Raw genomic sequence first — 22082 nt, 5'->3', positions numbered from 1 at the left:
ATAATGTGTAATTTGTGGCCACAGCTTAATTATCTCATTCACACGCCTTAATTATCTTGTTCCTTATTGTTCTTAATAAGTATAAGCCAATTTCAGATCACTATCACAGAGGAATTAAGGAATGGACTATAATAAGTAATTGCTGCACCAACTTTTCCCTTTCTGTCTGAAGACATATAATAAAACCCTAAAGGGACCTATTTTTCTGGTCTATTTTCATACATAAAGAACACCGGATTATAAAGCGCATTTTAAGTGACACTAGTAAGGAACAGGGGTGTCGCCAACTTTCCTTTTTAACTTTCCTTTCTTCCTTTATAAGCACTGGATGTTAATCTACATGGATATCTCCCCTGAAAACTGTTTACTTGGGTGAATAAACGGCTTTCGTTTATTTACAGTAAGCTTAGATTCCCAGATTTCTCCAGCACCAAGGCTGGAGCATTAGCTTTAATCGCTTACTGCTAGCACTAGCGCATTAGCGCTAGTAAATGCTGCCTGATAGCGCTACATTGAGGAACCCTCAGTGAGTGTTTTAGTAAGCCAGGGTGATATTAGCTAGTGGTTTGTCCTATGTAGCTTGTTTTAATACTGTAAACACGCAGACTACAGTCTTTAATATACTCACCACTGGACAGCGAAAGAGCTAGCGCTTAGCGTGGTTAGCGGCTAGTGCTAATACTGCTCCAGTCTCAAGTCCTGGTGTTGCATAACTAAACTTAAACTCCTGTATAACTCTGTACTTCAGTGGAGTGGCTTTACTGCTCCTTAATACCTGACTGGTAAAATTCATACATAGATGATTTTGGGGAAAATTTAAGGATTTTAAGTGCACCTTATAGTGCAAAAAATTACACTTGAAAACAAGGGGTAGGATACAAAAGAGAAATTTGGATTTTTGGGCCTAAAACATGCAGAAGCAAGGGGTCCTCCTCTTTCAGGACCATGGTTGGGCACCACTGGTTTACAGGACACTGTATATTCCAGGCTGTTGGTTTGGGCAGCAGTGTTTAAAGATCTCCACAGTGTGAGGGGCTTTAAAAGGCACCAGCGTCCCAGTCACTGCGAGGTGGGGTTGGGGGTGGACCAGCACCAGGGAAATCCGGGAAAAGCAGAAGAGCAGAGATAATGTTTCCAGTTCCAGGACATCAAACAAATCAGACATGATCCGGGTCCTACTCTCAGAGGGGCGATAAGGAAAGCAGCGATTCACACAGTGTTACTCCTTCACTCGAGAGCATCAGCTGACGGTTGGTAAGGACGATATATAAGATACACTCTGGAGTAAGTCCATCATTAGCGCTCACAGCATGATTAGAGGTCAGCTGTAATTGTAAGTAATTAACGGTGCAAAACAGAACACATTAAAACACGTGCATAGGCAGAGTGTAAACACACACACATTCAAACATATTCACGTGATACAGGACAGATGGCTGTATTGAACACATTTAAACCCATTCATCTCAATCCCACCCAATCACGCACTCACATATTCATATACAGTACCAGTCAATTGTTAGGACACGCCTTCTCATCTATTGTAAACGAACACATAAGGAATCATGTAGTAACTTTAAAAAAAGAAAGTGTTAAACAAACTAAAATACTCTGTGAAGAAGCATTTAGGTGCTTTTATCTAGGGTACTGTTAACTGGAGTGGTCCTGATGAGTGCCCGTTTCATCAGTAAGATTTAAAGATACTTTCAAAGTTCTTAAAATGTTTCATAGTATTTTTTTTTTAGGACTATAAAGCAATATCCAGACAGGATTAGTTTCTCATGGGTTTCTGGGGTAATTTTCTTTTCTACAGGGGTTTTTATCCTCTGTGATTTTATTCCTGTCCAGAACGAACATGTACATGTTTTTCTCAGACGTCCTGTGAAAAAAAAATTACAGGCTGAATTATCTACTATTTTTCTCTGAACTCCGTGGTCCTCCAGTAATTTTAGTCCCATCCGGATCCACTTCTCTGAGTTTCATCTCCCCGTGTTTAATAAAATGGCTGTTTGCCCACTGCCGCGCACAATAATTACACTTTGGGCATGCATTTTCACTGAGATCCACATAAAAACACAACAGCGAGTGGAAATGGAGGAGCTACTGAACGTGATGTCACGTGACCGAGAAAGCCTAAAATCAAAAAAACTCACTGATCCTCCTGTTTTTTTTAATTGCAGTCTGGATGCAGGAGTTTTATCACTGAGTAGAAGAGTGAAATATTTTACACAGATGTCCCCCTGAGAAACTAATCACGTCCGGATAGGGCTTAAGGAACACTTAAATCATTTAATTTTCCCCAAAAATCATCAGTGCTCCTTATGTATAAATTCTATCAGTCAGGTATTAAGGAGCAGTAAAGCCTCTCCGCTGAAGTACAGCGTTATACAAGAGTGAGTTTTCAGTCAAGTTTCTCCAGCACTAAGGCTGGGTGCAGCAGCATTAGCATTAGCCACTAACCACAGTGCTAGCTCATTCGCCGTTCAAAGACGAGTATTTCAGACTGTAGTCTGCGTGTTGGCAGTTACCTCTTCACAACTTTACAGCTGATGCTCTCAAACACATTAAGAGGCAAGAAATTCAAGTAATTAACTCTTGATGAGTTCAGCACAGCTGTTAACTGAAAGCTTGAATTCCAGGTGACTCTACATCATAAAGCTGGCTGAGAAAATCCAGCAGAGATGTGCAAAACTGTTTAATCTAAGAAACTTTGAAGAATCTAAAATATAAAACATATTCTGGTTTGTTAAACACTTTTTCTTTCTATACTAAATAATTCCATATGATTTTTCTTCATAGTTGGGATGACTTTAGTATTAATCTACAATTCAGAACATTTTAAAATAATGAAAAAACACTTAATTTAATGTGTGTCCAAACTTTTAACTGGTACTGTGCATCTCTGGAACGAAATCTTGAGTTTAATATCCTGTTTTGAGAGAATATTAAGTAAATGAAGGGTTCGATCTGATTATTGCACTGTATTGAATGCCATCACACACACACACACACACACACCCACACACACACAGAATGCTTGACTTATGAGAAATAAGGCATCAAAATACCCTCCCCCCCCCCCCCCCCCCAACACAAAACACTTGGAGTATACCATATAAACCACCAACCACATTCACACACACACATTCTCTCTCACACACTTACACACACTTCATGGTATATGAACTATAAACCATTACACACTCATACACATACACTTCTCTGAACAATCCTGAGCAGCTTGAGTACATACACTATTAAATAGAAAATCCCAGTGTTGACAACACATTCACACACTCTTTCTCTCTCTCACACACACACACCTCCCTCGACACATTACTCAGGTCCAGTTATATCTTGTCACTTCAAGTCCTGTCCAGTTCCTCCTCGTTACAGTTGTGTCCCGTTTAGTTTTGTTTAAGTTGTTCCTTCATATCTCCCCACACGCCTCTGTCCACAGCAGTCAGTGGGAGGGGCCTGTGGTCAGTGGGAGGGGCCAGAAGTCAGTGGGAGGGGTCAGGCGGAGACGTTGACGTCCCTCAGGGCTATGGCCCCGCTGGTGGGGGGCTCGGTGGGCGTGTCCACCAGCTGTGGGTCGGTAGCGGAGGCGTTGGGCGGGCCGGTGTGGAACAGGATCTGCTGCAGTGCTTTGCGGAGGTTAGGATGTAAACGGGCCTGAGTCTGATAAAACACCTCCACCGCAAAGCACTTCATCACCCCCCCACACAGATCCTCATACAGGGGCACCGTGTACATACGAGACGTCTACAGGAAAGAGAGAGAAATAGAGAGAGACAGAATAAAGCAACAGTTTAGACTTACGTTTACTTTATAGTAAAGGAGAACTTTCTCCAGCACCGAGACTGGAGCAGTATTAGCATTAGAGGTGAGTATTATCAGTCTGTAGCCTGCTGCTAACCCCGGCTAGCACTGCTGGAGCAGCATTAGCATTAGCCGCTGTCTATGCTAAGCGCTAGCTCTTTCGCCGTTCAGAGGTGAGTATATTGGACTGTAGTCTACGTGTTTACTGAGTTAAAACAAGCTATGTGTGACGAAGCACTAGCTAATATCGCCCTGGCTTACTAGAACACTCAGAGTTCCTCAGTATAGTGCTGTCAGGCAGCATTAGCTGTTAACTAAGGTTACTGTAAATAAGTAAATACGATTACTATTAATAAACAGAAGCTTTTTACTCACCCAAATAATTTCAGGACACAAATCTGTGTAAATTAACATCCAGTGCTGGACTGACTTTAAAAGAAATTGTTTTTTTTTTTTGTTTTTTTTAGAATTACAGTTTTGTTTATTTAACTTAGCTTAGCTTTATAGGTCTCACCACCCAAAGGAGAAATCTGCTAAATTAGAAGGGAAACATGCCTTATAATCCGGTGCGCCTTGTATTATGTCTTTAGTTGCATTAAATTTAATTTAACTTACATGTAACTTGCATTTAATTCAACCTATGTTGGTATTAGTAGTAGATTAGTAGAATCAATTAGTAGTAATTTAAAAGATGTGTGAAAATGTAAGAAATATTCAGAAATGTAATAAATTGAAAGCAGCACTGTTTTGATCTTTAAACCTTTTCAATTCAATACAGTTAATTATATTTATACAGCATTTTTAAAAACAAAGTAGCTTTACAGAGATATGGATCCAAGCCTCTTCATGAGTAACACCACAGTAATTGTGGAAACAGTGGAAAGGAAACCTTTCAGTTGTGTCATTCAGAAAGCTCACGTGTTTATGGAGGAAGCTGCGGACCCGAGGCAGATCCGGATAGAAGCAGTTCCGCACCACGATCTGCAGCCAGCGGATCCTCACCTCCGCATTCATCTCATCCAGCAGCGCTGAGTAACAACTCGACAGCAGACCCATCACCTCTACACACACACAGAGCAGCGTGATACACCAGCACACACTGACCCAAACCACATCCAACAGACTCAATATGTAATACTCTTCTTATTAAACTACTGAGCCTAAAGTGCTCTGTTCAGTCTCCACCCAGACACATACCTTGGGGAAGGGGTGAGCGGTCCAGCAGACGGTCGAGGAACAGCACGGTCTGGAAGGTGCTCCAGGTGGAGAGGTCAAAGGATGCGATGGCCTGAGCGTCCGGAGCCTCAACGCCCCACAGCTCACACAACCGCTGTACCGGACCGGTCAGAACAACCCCGGCCGAGAGATCGGGCTCACACAGCGGCGGCCCACAGTCATTCAGCCAGCGCTCAAACTCCAGCCCTGAGAGAGAGAGAGAGAGAGAGAGAATTAGTTCAGTAATAAACACACCAAAAACACTGTACTGTACTGTACTGTACTGACACCAAGTTCTAATACATAGATATTCATATAGTTCATATAACTTCAATATAATATACACAGATACCCAAAATGTCAATTACAATAGTAATTACTGTCTAATTAACCCTAGTAAATTGTTTATATACATGTGAACTGTTTATGTACGCTGTTTATTGATGGTAACAGATAAACTGTTTTTTTTCCTCAATTGGAAACACTGTACTTTACTACGGTCATGCCAATAAAGCTTATTTGAATTGAAAAAGATTGAGAGAGAGAGAGAGAGAGAGAGAGACAGACAGGGATAAAGAGAGAAATAAGGAGAGAAAAAGAGAAAGGGGAAAAGAGAGAGAGACAGAAGAGAGAGACAGAGAGAGAGAGACAGAGAGAGAGAGAAAGAAAACAGAGGGAGAGCGATACAGATAGAAATATAAAAACAGAGGGAGAGCGATACAGATAGAAATATAAAAACAGAGGGAGAGCGATACAGATGGAGATATAAAAACAGAGAGTGAGAGAGAGACAGATAGAGCTATAAAAACAGAGAGAGAGAGAGAGAGAGAGAGAGAGAAAGAAAACAGAGGGAGAGCGATACAGATGGAGATATAAAAACAGAGAGAGAGAGAAAGAAAACAGAGGGAGAGCGATACAGATGGAGATATAAAAACAGAGTGAGAGAGAGACAGATAGAGCTATAAAAACAGAGAGAGAGAGAGAGAGAGAGAGAAAGAAAACAGAGGGAGAGCGATACAGATGGAGATATAAAAACAGAGAGAGAGAGAGAGACAGATAGAGATATAAAAACAGAAAGTGAGAGAGAGACAGATAGAGATATAAAAACCGAGGGAGAGAGAGATAGAAAAGGACAGACAGATAGAGAGAGAAAGAGAGAGAGGGGGGGCGGTAAAAGAGGAGGAATTTAGTTTTCAGCAGTTTGGCTTCCTTTACTCACACTGCTGATGTTGCTCTGACCCCTTGCTGGTTGTTATGGCTGCTCCCTTGGATAATTCCTCACCGCACAGAGAGGAATGCTATGTGTGTGTGTGTATCTGTGTGTGTGTGTGTGTGTGTGTCTCACCTTCTCGTTGTGCTGCACAGCTCTCCTTCAGCTCAGGGAAGAAACCCAGGAAGAAATCCAGCAGGTCCTGTGCAACTACACTGCTGAACCTGAACTGCTCGATATAGGCCTGGAACAAGAACATATCACATAAAATAAGTTTCTGTATGTATGTATATGTGTTTGTGTGTGTGTGTGGGGGAGTGTGTGGGGGAGTGTGTGTGTGTCTTAACCCTCTAAATAAAAAAAAGTCTATATATTCTACAACATAATTTACATTTATTTACTAAATTAGAAATATATATATAGATTACCAGACAGAGAGAAAGACAGATAGACACAGAGACAGACAACTAGAGAGAGATTTCCAGACAGACTAACGGACCAACAGACAGAAAGACAACTAGATAGAGACAAACAGAGATTCAGACAGACAGAAGGACAGAAAGACAGACAGACACACAGATACAGACAGACAACTGGATAGAGACAGCAATTTACAGACAGACCAACCAACTAACAGAAAGACAACTAGAGACAGATTTACGGACAGACCGATCGACAGACGGAAAACTAGATGAGAGACAGACAGAGATTCACAGACACACAGACAGACAGACAGACAAGTAGTTAGAGACAGACAAAGAAACAGACAAATAAATAGAGACAGTCAGAGATTTACAGACAGACAGATTGGCAGCTGACAGACAGACAAATAGATAGAGTCAGACAAAATAAGGCAGACAAGTAGATAAAGACATAAAGAAAAAGACAGAAAAACAAAGAGATAGAGACAGACAAACAGACAGACATACAGATAGATGGAAACACATGAAATTATATATATAGAGAAAACTACTATAATTACTATATTACTAATTCACAAAATAAAGTGCACACTATGAAATGGTAAACCCCTAATCATTACTATCATGCCAAAACCTTGTATTACATTTCATTTTTTGCCGTTTTTAATTTTCAGTAAAACGCTTTTTATTAACAAATGTTATATAGAGTATATGAGGTTTTTGCAGAACAGTAACAACAACAACAACAAGGGTGCCCGGACCTTTGAACACAAGTGCACACATATTCTGTTTTTTTCTTTTATACCTTTAGGAACGTGTCAAACTTCTTGATGTCTCCACACAGCTGGGAGAGATACGAAACAAAGCAGAAGCCTTTCTCATAGGTAAACAGATTCATCAGACTGCTGGGGTTCACACCTAGACAACAAACACAGCGTACTTATGCATACATTATATAAATTAATTAATAATGTGTTCCAAACTACAAAGAAAAACATACATAATTATTTAAGAAGCAAAAAAGTGTATCTGCTGCATTTTTTCAGTCAGTTTTATGAGGTAGAGTCACCTGGAATTCAGGCTTTCAGTTAACAGCTGTGCTGAACTCATCAAGAGTTAATTACTTGGATTTCTTGTCTCTTAATGTGTTTGAGAGCATCAGTTGTAAAGTAGTGAAGAGGTAGAGTTGAGTAATGTTTTAATACATATTATGAAAAGCAAGAACTGCTCAACTAAATAAAGATAAAAATACTGTAGGAAAAAATTAAGGTCAGTCAATCTGAAACATTTCAAGAACTTAGAAAGTATCCTCAAGTGCAGTCACCGCAAAGACCATCAAAAACGTTATGATGATGACACTGGCCTTCATCAGGACCGCTCCAGGAAAGGAAGAGCGAGAGTTTCCTCTGTTGTACAGGATAAGTTCATCAGAGTTACCAGCCTCAGAAACCACAAGTTAAGAAACAGCTCCCCAGATAAGAGCACCTAAATGCTTCTTCACAGAGTATTTTGGTTTGTTTAACACTTTTAAGTTACTACATGATTCCTTATGTGTTACTTTATAGTCTGAATCACTTCACTATTCATTTACAATTTAGGAAAATATAATCAATAAAAACATTGAATAAGAAAGTGTGTCCAAACTTTTGACTGTATAGTAGTGTATAGTGCACACAGCTGCATAGAGATGTGAGGTTACCTGGCTCAAACTTGGCCTGAAGCTTGCTCACTGGGTTGTTATCTCCTAGAAGACGCATCTGTCTGTGCAGAGCGTCCAATCGGAACACCGTCTCCAGACAGGTTAATGCCTCTCCTAAAAAAAAGCAAGAACAACTTTTTAAAACACTAAGTAGAATATGGGCAACCAGCATATTTATACCAGCTATATATGTATTTACAGCAGTGCTGCTAATGTTTTTAAACACTGTGTTCACTCACTGTCCTCCACTTTATTAGACACTAGGGCTACAAACAATGATTAATAACTAATATTTTAGAAGTCGACTAATCTAACGATTATAACAGACAATATTACTTTAAATTTGACCAGGTGTTTATCAAAAATGTTATTAAACTCTTTTATTTGTCCAGCGGACTAAATGAATGCCACTATGATCGGTGGTTCGAAATTTCTGGTTTGAATCCATGTTATGCAGCTTGCCATCAGCTCAATTGGCCTTACTCTCTCTGGGTGGTTACAGTAGATGGCGCTCTTTCCCCTTATCACTCCTAGGGTGATGTTGACCAGCACAAGGCTGCGTCTGTATCAGAACCGAGTCGCTGCGCTTTCCTCCGAGCGTTAGCGCTGTGATGCTACTCGGAAATGTTCAAAAAAGAGGCGGAGTCTGACTTCACATGTATTGGAGGAGGCATGTGCTAGTCTTCACCCTCCTGGTGTTGTTGCATCACTAGTGATATACTAGTGGATATACAGCTGAGTAACAGCTGGCTAACACCTAAATGCGCGATAATAGCTCAATTGGGAGAAAATGAGAATTAAGTATATAATCTCAATGTTCAGGTAAATTATCATTTAGTCCGTTTACTATTTATATATTAGTTTATTTATTAGTATTTACTTCTTTTAGTATTAATATTTCCCTTTGTATTGCACTCTTGAATTACCTTTTTAAGCTAAGTTGCCAAGTTTGAGTTTTTTCCACCAAACTGGGCTGATAGTTGCAGGTGAATATAACACCTCTGGACGAGGTAAGCATTTTTTAGGTTACTTTTATATTGATCGCCTTCACTGCAAAGCATTCAAAGCAAAATGTACTGTGTTGTGCACATCTGTGGAAACCTTAGAGATTGGGCTAGTTTAAGCTTCTGACGGGCGGGTTTTAGACAGACTTTGTCTGGTTGCAGCTCATGCTAAACCCACTCTCTGCTTTTCTCCATCACTCCAGAGAGAACAGAAGCCACTTTATGTTGGAATAAAACACAGAGAATATGTTTAAATGTATAATGAGCTGATGTACAGTGAGTATGAGTGAGTGTCTTGTCCCTTATCTGGTGTGTTTACATGTTTGGGTAACTCTGGACGCTATCAGCTAGTGGTTCATCCTACGTAGCTTGTTTTAAGAGCTATCGCTGCAGTTAGTGGCCAATGCTAATGCTGCTCCAGCCTTAGAGCTGGAGAAACTTCACTGAGAACTCTCTCTTATAATGTTGTACTTCAGTGGAGTGACTTTCCTGCCCCTTAATACCTGACTGGTAAAATTCATACATAAATCGCACCGGATTATAAGGTGCACTGACAAGTTTTGGGAAAACTTAAGAATTTAAGAATAAATGCACCTTTTAGTCCGAAAAATACGGTAGGTGTCCTCAACCCATGTGTGTGTGTGTCTGTGTGTGTGTGTGTGTGTACCATAGGCCTCTGTAGTGATTCGTCTCTGTGCGTAGGTGGCGAGTCCCTCGCTGAGCCACATCTCCTCCCAGGTGGCGTTAGTTACAGCGTTCCCGAACCAGCCGTGAGCAATTTCGTGAATAACGTCGATCAGCAGGAACTCCTGACTCTCCAGGATGGAGGAAATGATGAAGGTTAGGCACGGGTTCTCCATCGCCACAATGGGGAACGAGGGGGGCAGGAACACAATGTCGTACCTGTGAAAGGATAATCAGTTCTATCATATATATCACATATTCAACTCTGCTCGAGATTACTAAACTGATTATTTTCACATAATTTATGGAATTTTTTTGTGCGGTTTCCTCTTGTTACAAACATAATCTGGTCTCGATCCGACCCAGCTATCAAAAATACTTCTTTTTAATTGAGCTAAACTGCTGATAAGGCACAGTTTAATCTGATATATTAACTAGATAATATACTGTTATAATCAAATGCTGTCTCCACACTGTTTACACACTAAGAGCACGGTATGTGCAGCGCTCACTGCTTACAGCTGCAACACTTCATTTAATACATGTTGCATCTCCCATTAAAACCACTGTGTTTAAAAGCGCAACAGCAATTTTTCAGTGTTCAGTGTAAAAACAGCTTCACACTGCTATAGATACAGATATACACACTAAAACACAGAATCTTTGCACTATATATTTACTTTCTTACTCCCAGGCCAGACGGCTCTGACCAATCAGAGGTGACTATGTGCTCACGTAGTAGTTTATTGGTGCATATTTTGGTGCGTTTAGGTTTTTATGCCTGTGTGAAACCAAACCAAACAGAGGGAGAAATGCTACAAATAAAAAACTCATCAACTGATTTGGACCATAGAAACTTTCACAACTACAGGTGTGAAAACGCTCTTTTATACTCAGCTAATTAGGTTCTAATTCAGAAATCCCTACTGAGATAAAGAATTTACAATAAAGTAAAAAAGTTTCCTCTATCTAATTTATCCTGCATTCTTTATTCCAGTATCCTCCGTTTATGGCTTTATCTCCCCTCAAATATACAAGTATATACTAGTATTTTAAATAACACCACTAATATAAATATAACTGCGCAGAGTCTTTTCTTTAGAGAAATTACAGATGAAGCCAGAGAGCGGTGAGTACTGTTTCCTACACCTTCAAATAAAGACTCTTAGAAACTGGAGAAAAAAAAACTGCTACAGGAAGACGTCTGGCTGACCCACATGTACACAGCAGCTTTAGCCTTTAGCTCAGATTCACATGATTAAGGACTGAGTCTCAGTTTCAGCAGAGAAGAGAAAAGTTAGAGTGACAGGTGAAGAACTGTAGTAATAAAGTCATTCAGTCAGTATTAACTAAGGAGATCATATTATCATATCACATATCAACTTAATTTTATACTGACCTTCCCCAAACATACGGACCAAACAGTTCCTCAGCCACGTTAAGACATCGCTCCACACTGCCCCCCAGCTTACTGACCGCACACGCCAGAACACAGCGCTCCGCCCACACACGACTCCTGAAACCACACACACACACACACACACACAAGAATTTAAATAAAGATTAAAAATCTATCTATATATTTTTTTTTTATTCAAATGTTGCCTAAATTAGAATATTGCAAAAAGCCTTTTTTACTTGAACAAATAATCATTACACTTTAATTAAAAAAAAAAAATAAATAAATACAGCTTAATTTCAATTTCAATTTAAAAGCGGAAAAACAGCAAAAACGGAGATACAGAGATACATTTTTGTAAGACAGTGGCAACGTATAGTGTATTTATATTTATATTAGATAATAAATAAAAATACATTTTATTGTTTTATTCTGTGAAAGTACTTTTTGGAATTATCAAGTTATATACTGTTTATGCCAAAAGTTTAAAAAGGTATGGACTTTTTAAAATAAAGCCAGTATTATTACAGTGCTTTGAGATGGATCCTTACTGATGTTTCAGAAAATTGTAAAGCACCAAGAATAAAGCTAAAATAAACTCATATTTTAATAGCTTCAAAATAAAAAACTAAATTACTATTCACTGAATATTATATTACATTATATATTTTATTGTTTAATACATTCTTGATCTGAAAATACTAAACTGAACATCTTAAAATAACCTAATGGTGTTTCAATTAATAATACACACATTTTTTAATGTACGCTACAGTATATAACACAAAACACATTGATAACTAACTGTTGATTATTGAGCAGGATCTCGTACACACAGACCTGGGCCCGATGTCGGCGTGCTGTAGGTCTCCAGCCACCAGAGCCACCAAGTACGCCGGGACCGGATATTCCATAGAGAACTGGAACAGCCGGTCCTGCTTAGAGTACGCACTCCTGGAGGCACTCATCAACACTGTCACTCCATCTGGAACCTGTCAGAACACACACACACACAATACAGCAGCATTAAAATTAAAGCAAATTTTTACTAGCCATTTTTACTGGTTAATCTCTGGTTAATCTTCACAGCTGTTTAGTCCCGTTAATCCCTTGATTTCCCTTCACTTCATTCATTGTGTGTGTGGTAAAGCTCTTAATTTCACCATTAAACAACATCTCCCTGAGTTCTTTTGTTGTTTGGTTTTTCTACCGTCTGATTTATTTCACCAAATGTTAAATGTTTAATCTTTAAAATTATTTAAGATTTTTTTTTAGACTCCTTCCTGGAAGATGATGTTTCCTCACTGTCCTTCCACTGTTGAATAATGCATTGGAATAATCAGAGTTCTTAACCTGATTTTAGTAGTTTTAGCATCTTCTTTAGCATGCTTTCTCTGCCGAATGCTTTGAATCATGCCAATAATTTGAATCTTTTGACTCTCTTCTGATTTTTTTTCCACGTCCATAGGATGAGAGAAGCTACTCCCTGCATCAGTTAGGGTTAAATTACTTGTTACTAGGTAAAAAATAAAAATCACCCTTGCAGTATTTATTATCCAATGAGAAGCTCTCATCTGTTTGCTTAGTTACACACTATAAGGTGCACTTAAAAGCCTTTAATTTTCTCAAAAATGATCAGTGCGCCTTATAATCCAGTGCCCCTTATGTATGAATTTTACCAGTATATCGAGTATATCGGACTGAAGACTGCGTGTTTATCATGTTAAAACAAGATACATGGGATGAACTGCTAGCTAATATCACTCTGGCTTACTGGATTCTTCAGTGTAGCACTAACAGGTGAGCAGTTAGCAGCTAACGCTAATGCTCCAGCCTTAGTGCCTTAGTGGAGAATCTAAGCTTACTGTAAATAATCCGAAGCACTTTACTTACTTAAACAGTTTTCAGGAGAGAAATCTGTGTAAATTAACATCCAGCGCTCGTTTGACTTTAAAAGAAAGTCCTTTATTTCTTACAGTTTTGTTTACTTAGCTTAGCTTTACTCAACTTAGTTAGCTAGTTTTCGCGTTTGAATGGATATTACGAAAATACCCGAGTTCAAATAGGCTGCAGTGATTGGCTAAACTATGGAATATCTACCTAGCAACCAAAATAAATTTTGATTGGTTACTTTTGGACCAATAGTTTTAAAGAAAACCCCAAAAAACTGACCTCAGTCCTGTCACCAGTGTGCATCAGTATTCCGTACACCTGCCAACAAACAGGCAACGGTGTTCCGTACACCTCAGATTTCCACTCGTGGTGGCTGTATTCTGCAAAACTTCACCACCTTTAACATATGATCTTAGACTGACATAGAAGCTTAGTAAAGTGTTTGTCAAATGGATTTGATAAGTTGTCTATGAATTGAAAAAAAATTGTGCTGAAGCTGCAGCACAAAATCTCAGCTGTCTATGAGTGGTGAAGTGGAGCTGGAGTAAGCTCGTTTTTAAAGTAAGTTATAAACTATGATTATTAATTCCTCAATCAAATATTACAACATATGCTGTTAGTTGGATGTTTAAAGTTGCATTTTGGGTGAAATATAATGTTAAAAGTGGGTAAAACCTAACGTGAACTAGTCGATAAAGTTTTCCCTACCCCTTAGCCTCAACGTTGTTAACCCTTCCCCACCCACCCGTTTTCGGCTTCCGGTTTTCGGTTCCTCCCTACCTACCGGAATTTCAAGAGAAAACACAACGTGGATGGTCACTGACCTGTTTTAATGGAAAGAGGAAGGATTGACAATGACCCCAGACTATATTTCAAACATAACAATAGTTTATTATTAAGTATTTTATTGTTTAAATGCTCAACTGTACGGAATACTGAAGTGTACGATATACCGTTCTCTTACGTTACTTCAAATGACGATGATAATTGACAAGAACATTGTTCATCTTAATCACTGATTAATATATTAAATATGTTATGATGAGAACTATGAGGAGAGACCCACACTCACCCGGACGGTGGCTGAATAGGTGCTTTTGACCGCTGGCGTGTCGAAGCAGGGGAAAAATGAACGATTGCACACGGAGTGACCCTGAGTGAAAACCAGCGGCTGAGTCTGACCACACGTTAACTCCGTGTCCAACCACCAGATCTGAAACAGAGACCAGCACAATATTACACAGAGTAATCAATCAAACAATCAAACAATCAGGTAGTACAACAATAAAATAGGGGTGTTAGGGTGGCTTCTATTTTACACAGAATAACATGGAGAAATCTGATCCTGTAAGAAGTCTGGAATAGTTTGTGATTTTAGAATAACCTACGTTTAGATGATCCTAAATGATAAATAACACTATATACCGCCTATCACTGGTAATGCCACAACACCCAAGGAGGGTGAAGACTAGCACACGCCTCCTCCAACACATTCAAGTCAGACTCCACCTCTTTTTCAACTGCTGCTGATGCAGCATTTCTGAGAAGCATTACAGCGACTCGGTTCTGATACATCAGCTCACAGACGCAGCCTTATGCTGATCCACATCACCCTAGGAGTGATGAGTGGAAAGAGCGCCATCTACCCACTCAGAGAGAGCGCAAGGTCGATTGTGCACTCTCAGGGCTCTGGCAGCTGATGGCAAGCTGCATGACCGGGATTCAAACCAACAATTTCCCTGATCATAGTGGCAGCACTTTAGACTGCTGGACCACCTAGAGCCGTATATTAATATTTCTAATTCTGATACTGACCTTTGCAGTTCTATTAGTTCTCACAGCTGTTCACCAATAACCAATCACAATGTGTTTTGCTGTGCCAAAAGTCACAGGATAGCAGCAATACTCCACAGAAGGCTAACATTCCCACCCACAGTGGACAGTGCAGTAGGGCAGCTAAAATTAGTCGACTATAAATAATTGTTATCATGGAATTTCATTGCTTAAGTGTTGTTAAAGTGTGATGGAGCACAGTATACACTCACACACATGGCTCGCAATGAGTGTCTCCAAAAATGTAAACACTCCAGATAAGAGACAAGACAACACCCATCTTCACTGTACATTAGCTCATTATACATTTAAACATTTGCTTAGCACATAAATCCCACATTTAGTGGCTTCTGTTGTCGCTGGAGTAAAAGAGAAAACCAGAGAGTGAGCTGCAGCCAGGGTTGCCAGGTACAGCAAAAAAAAAAATATCCTGCCCAAAGTCTGTCTAAAACCTTTCCATCAGAAGCTTAAACTAGCTTCGAAGGTTTCCACAGACATTCACAACACAGCACATTTCCAACGATTCGCAATAAAGGCTTTTTGGTGGCCGTGATAAATATAAAAGTAGCCCAGTTTGGCAAGAAAACCACAAACCTGGCAACTCGAGTTACAGAGACAATTCAAGAGTGCAACACAAAGGGAAATATTAATACTAAAACAAAGTCAACGAATTACATGGATTAACTGTCAGTATAACAACTTCAAAACGCACAGTAAATATTAGATATATATATTTTTTTATCAGAACTTGTTCAAACTCAAAGTAATCTATAAATTCTGTTTATTTTTGTTACATTAGGGACATTTAAGTAGAATTTCCTGAAAATAACAACATCCGGCGTGTGTGAATGTGAATGTCTCCAATAATATGCTTTAGAATTTTATATCAATACATCAGCTATCAAAATGTCCTGTAAAATCTGTCTAAATCCCAAAAAGTTTAATATGAAGACGCAGTAAAACATGCATAGGAAGAAAAAACAAAACGAGTGCATGACAAAAATAATCATGACTAATCGAAAAAAAATCATCTTTAAAAAAATAAATAAATTAAACTATTTGTTCGATTAATCGACTACTAAAATGGTCATTAGTTGTCTGTGTGAACAGACTTGAAGTGATTCTAGCAGAAATAAATCAAATCCACATTTAATTCAGTTCAGTGCAGCATTCTTTAGAGAGAGATGAATGATTTGACGATACAAATGTAATTTTATCCTATCAATAAAACAAACTGAACTGAACTGAGAGTTACTACGAACTAGATAGATAGATAGATAGATAGACTATGAGAGAGAGAGAGAGAGAGAGAAAGAGAGAGAGAGAGAGAGAGAGAGAGAGAGAGAGAGAGAGAGAGATAGTGGTAGAACACAGAAAGTCCTCAGTGCACTCAGGCCGGTGTCTGGCAGTTCCTTTCACTGCGAGAGCTTCTCCGTTTCATTTTTCTTGCTCTTTTTCTCTGAGCTCTAATTGGCCGATGGCTCTCTCGGCCCGGCCCTGCGACTGACCCTGAAACTGGGTCAGCTCAGCCTCGCAGGAATGCGTTTGTGTCGTTAAACTCACGGACTGAGCAGATTCTCAGTAATGTGCTGCGGGGAACGAGTCAGTCAGTCCATACTGCTCACCCGGTTTCTGTAGAACCTGTCGGCCGTCTAGAACACTCTGTACTCGCCTGTCTGAACCGGGCTAATGACAAATGTGCAAATGTGCACTGCAAATTAAAGAAATTTACACAGTTTACCACTTACACCAGAGGTAGTCAGTCTATTTTGTGTACAAAAAAAACCCCGAAATAATGCCATAACTGTACTGAGTACTGTCTCTACTATTTCAAATAAGAGAAAACTGCTACAGGAAGACGTCTGGCTGACCCACATGGAAACAGCAGCTTTAGACTTTAGCTCAGATTAACATGACTGGACTGAGTCTCAGTTTCAGCAGAGAAGAGAAGAATAAGAGTTAGTCTGACAGGTGGAGAACTACAGTAAGACATTGAAAAGATGAAGATAAAATAATAAAAAAGTAGCACCTCAGCTACTCTACTAATAAACAATAGGGATGTTCTAAAACTTTTAACCGGTAGTTTTTATACAGCTTTGAAAAAAAGACCACTTAAAAAAGATGAGTTTCTTTGATTTTATCCGAAAGCAGTGTGTAAGACTGGTGGAGGAGAACATGCCAAGATGCATGAAATGCACTGTGATTAGGGTTATTTCACCAAATAAGAAAACTTGTTTTCTTTGCATTATTTGAGGTCTGAAAGCTCTGCGTCTTTTTTGTTATTTCTTATTTTCTGCCAATAAATGCTCTAAATGACAATATTTTTATTTTGAATTTGGGAGAAATGTTGTCTGTAGTTTATAGAATAAAACAGCAATGTTCGTTTTACTCAGACATATAAATAGCAAAATCAGAGAAACTGATTCAGAAACTGAAGTAGTTTCTTAATTTTTTTCAGAGCTGTATTTGACATTACGTATCTCACACTAACATGCTAATAACAATAGCCACGTGCCACACTGTTTGCCACCCTGTTATTAATAGCAGGCCTTAATGTCACGCTGTCAGCTGCCTCCGCTCAGGCCTTACCGCAGGCCCGTCTGTGGTAGTGTATCGGATGGTGACCCGGAAAGCCCGGTGCAGCCGGATCACATCAGCAGGCAGGGTGATATTGAGAGAGGAGCCGTAGTCTGTGAAAGGTTCGACCCAGTAAGACAGGGTCAGGAAGTGATCCGGGCCTCCTGATGCCCCAGGCACTTTACAGTCGATGGAATGGATCAGTAGAGACGGGTGGGCGTCCAACACCAGGGACTGGACCCCCGGCTGGGTGGGCATCAGCTCCAGAACCTGCCAGCCGGTGATCCTCTTGAGGGCGAAGTTGATGTTGAGGTCCAGGTGGAAGTGCCTCAGCCGGAAGCTGTGGAAGTTGGAGGCCGAGGCCACATCGACCAGGTGGCACTGCCCTAGGGCACTGCCCCGGTGGGCTTCGGTGGGCTTGGTGGGCACGGTCAGCACCTTCCGGCAGCAGCAGAGGGTTGCAGGGCGCTGCAGCTCGGACATTGTGGTGGTTGTGATGAAGAGTCAAAAAAGAAAAAGGCAAAAATAATATAAAATAATGAAAAGGTCACATAGGTCACAGTAGAGTCACCACAGTAAGAAGAAGATGTCCTGCTGCTTCTGCTGGTGGTGGTATTTCATGGTTTCATGTTTTTTTAAGGCTGATTTGGTGGAAAAACAGAAATAATCAGCCTTTAAAAACATAAATGATGTTAAAAAACAAACAAACAAGCTGCCAAACAATCCAACAAACAAACAAACAAGCTCAGCTACGTAAAATCCATAGGGGCCGTCAGTTCAAACGAGTCCAGCTGATCCCCCATTAAAAAAAAGCCTGAATATAAAAGGGTGCAGATATCGACCGGTTGACCTTTTCCCGTCCAACACCACGCTCCGCCGGTTTAAAGCGAAAACCAACAGAAAATAGCGAAAACCGAGAGAGAGAACAGAAGCGAAATGAGAAAGTATCAGAGTTAAAAGACCTCCCCACAAAACAGGAAGTGAAGAGAGGGGAGGAAAGCAAAGTTTGGGAACCGCCAGAGGGAGCTGCAGAGTTGGCGAGGATTGGACACAGCCGGTGCTCTGCCGATTTGGGCTATCCGTCCATATGTGCTACCGAGTGGCTCTGCGCATGCGCTGACACAATTTAACACAAAACACAAAAACGTGTTTTAAACGTGTTTTTTTGGTAAACTAATAGTTTGTTCGAGTTTATAGAATGTATAACAGTTGCAAGTGTTACACTCACAGTGTAAATGTTTGTTTTTATTTTAGAAAAAAAAACTATTAATTAATTAAGTTTTTGTTGAATTTATTTAAATAATTTATATGGCTTTAATGCATGCTGTCAATTATTGTTATGTCAAATTATTGAAATAATAATAGATTAAATCAATGAAGAAAACTGTAATTATTATTGTTCAAATTTATAGAATTTATAACAGAGCTCACTGTGTAAATATTTTAGAAACATTTCACATAATTATAGTTCGAGTTTACATTATTTATAACAGAGCTCACTGTGTATGTTTTACAATTTATGTGAAACTTAATTATTATCTAAATTATCTAATTTATAATTGTTAAATTATGTATAGTTAATTAGTTAATTAGGATGTAAGTTGCTGAAAACCTCTATATTGTATAATTAATTAACGGTTCTTCATTAATTCTTAAATAAATCTTCATGTCTCCTTAAGACACATGGCTTTAATGCTGTCAGATTAGGAAAATCCCTGAAATGTATCTTAACTGACCACATTATTATTCATAATATTAACTTACAGTAAGCTAGTGTTAATAATAAAATAACAAGAAATTGAAAAGATCATAGTTTTGTAACGTCACACACATATAGTATACACATTCACATTATACTACACTGTAAAAGTACTATATTGTAGATTTTAAAAATAATAATAAAAAATTCCGTTATAGTTTGAGCAAAACTAACTAACAATTATAGTTCGAGTTTTTAGAATGTATAACAGTTGCAAGAGCTCAGAGTGTAAATGTTTTAGGAAAAATAAAAAATATAAAATAAAAAATTAATTCAATTTAATTTAAGGAAAACTAACTAATAATTATAGTTCGACTGTATAGAATTTATAACAGAGCTTACTTTGTAAATATAAAAAAACAGTTCACATTAAATAATTCGTGATAATTCGAGTAAAACGAACTAATAATTATAGTTTGCGTTTATACAATGTATAACAGAGCTCACAGTTATTGCTTTATTTATTTGTCTTGAGAAATATATAAATGTCAATTGCAAAAAAAATAAGTACAATAAAATAAAAACAATTTTCTTTACAATTTTTTTTTTCACATAAATTGCCTCAGATTTACCCAAAAACAGTGATTTAGGTCACTCAGATATCCTATAGCTACCTGTCCTATCCTATACCACTGTTTTATTTAGGCAGAAGCTCTACCTATAAACACACGCGCTGTGGAAGCACGTTTAGACAAGATACCACAAACTGACACAACACCACGCAGCGCCGGAGGGCAGGACAGGGGTGAAACGAGACTAAACCCGGGCAGAAGTGCCGCAAATCCCCGATAAACGCGTTTAAACCGCTGAAATAAAGACTGGAGGAATGAATGAGTCCCAGAAACGCAGCAGCAGCTGATCTGATCACAGGAGATTCACCCTCTCGCGCTCTCATCCTGTACGCTACCCGCGAGCGCAGCGTACGCTGAGATAAATACACAGGTTTAGATTCTCACACGAGGCTCATGTTCTGATTTTAGCGGGTTTTATTGGTCCTGGCGGATCCGGACCGGTTCGGACTGTCCTTCACTCGTCCACAGCGGAGCGGTGTTGATGTTTTGGGGGGAGGGGACTGTTGCTACGAGTTGGTCAGTTTCCGTGGCTGTGTTCCAAATCGTTCTTTCTATGAAGTGCACTAGCTGTGTACTAAAGCTATGAAGCGCACTGGCTGTGTACTAAAGCTATGAAGCGCACTGGCTGTGTACTAAAGCTATGAAGTGCACTGGCTGTGTACTAAAGCTATGAAGTGCACTAGCTGTGTACTAAAGCTATGAAGTGCACTAGCTGTGTACTAAAGCTATGAAGCGCACTGGCTGTGTACTAAAGCTATGAAGTGCACTAGCTGTGTACTAAAGCTATGAAGTGCACTAGCTGTGTACTAAAGCTATGAAGCGCACTAGCTGTGTACTAAAGCTATGAAGCGCACTAGCTGTGTACTAAAGCTATGAAGCGCACTAGCTGTGTACTAAAGCTATGAAGTGCACTGGCTGTGTACTAAAGCTATGAAGTGCACTAGCTGTGTACTAAAGCTATGAATAATACTGTCCCCCCTGCTGATGTCTAACTATGTGCGTCTCACCGCTATCAGAGATACACTGATGCTGCTGCAGCTCAGCCAATCAGCTCTCTCTCCCTCCTGACCAGCCCCTAAACCCATACATCACCCAGAGCCCCTCACAAACTACCCCTCCCATTTTGTTTAGCCTTTTTCAAATGAAAAGCCTTGAGCTGAGGGAGGAGTTAGCAAAAATCATTTTTAGGGTTTAGTGCCCCTTTAATACTGTGAAAAGTGACTCATGAAAGCTGGAGTCAGTATCTATTATTAACATATCACAACAATTAAAAATATCAAAGCAGAATTTCCATCACTTTTAGTTGATAGGAAAAAATATATGAATTCGAATTACAGTAGTTGCATATGCAGAACTTCTTACTAGATAGGGCATAGGGATGGAGTGAGCCATTTGGGACACAGACAAATTCATTGGTTTACTGGTAGGCCCGCCCCCAAACCGGCATGTGAGCTGATGGTCATTTTACTATGGATAAAGTAAAAAAAAAAACACGTTTATAAACCTGAAACATTTTTCACAGATACATTTAAAATACATAAATAATACAGTTTTTCATTTGTGATTTATACTTATTTATTTTCTAGGCTGTGAAAACTCTAGATCAACGTCAGTGATGGGTAATAAATGCTACTGTTATTATTTCTCCTTTTTACTTTGCTTTTATTTTAATTTATTTACCACTTATACTCTATATTAGTGAGAAGCATATTTATTATTTTTATTCTATTCACAGTACCAGTCAAATGTCTGGACATACCTTCTCATTCAATGTTTTAATTGTTTTTCCTACATTGTAAATGAATAGTAAAGTGATCCAGACTATGAAGGAACACATAAAGAATCATGTAGTAACTTAAAAACAGTGTTAAACAAACCAAAATACTCTGTGAAGAAGCATTTAGTTGCTCTTATCTGGGAAGCTGTTAATGTGGTTTCTGAGACTGGTAACTCTGATAAACGTATCATGTACAACAGAGAAAACTCTTGCTCT

The 22082-nt window shown here is 39.1% G+C and overlaps 1 protein-coding gene across 1 annotated transcript; it reads right to left on the bottom strand.

Annotated features, from left to right (window-relative positions):
* Positions 1–3091: 3091 nt before the first annotated feature.
* rnpepl1 (arginyl aminopeptidase like 1) lies at positions 3092–19022 on the bottom strand. The gene is made up of 11 exons (XM_007257773.4): positions 17771–19022; positions 14421–14561; positions 12296–12447; positions 11456–11572; positions 10040–10275; positions 8369–8482; positions 7475–7587; positions 6383–6491; positions 5020–5244; positions 4741–4883; positions 3092–3765 (listed from the first exon to the last, which is right to left on the bottom strand). The coding sequence occupies exons 1-11, from the start codon at positions 18239–18241 to the stop codon at positions 3517–3519; spliced, it is 2070 nt and encodes a 689-aa protein (XP_007257835.2). The 5' UTR covers positions 18242–19022; the 3' UTR covers positions 3092–3516.
* Between the last annotated feature and the right edge of the window lie 3060 nt (positions 19023–22082).

Source organism: Astyanax mexicanus, chromosome 9, assembly GCF_023375975.1.
Source record: "Astyanax mexicanus isolate ESR-SI-001 chromosome 9, AstMex3_surface, whole genome shotgun sequence".
Taxonomy (NCBI): Eukaryota; Metazoa; Chordata; class Actinopteri; order Characiformes; family Acestrorhamphidae; genus Astyanax; species Astyanax mexicanus.
This window is presented reverse-complemented; position numbering and strand designations above follow the sequence as displayed.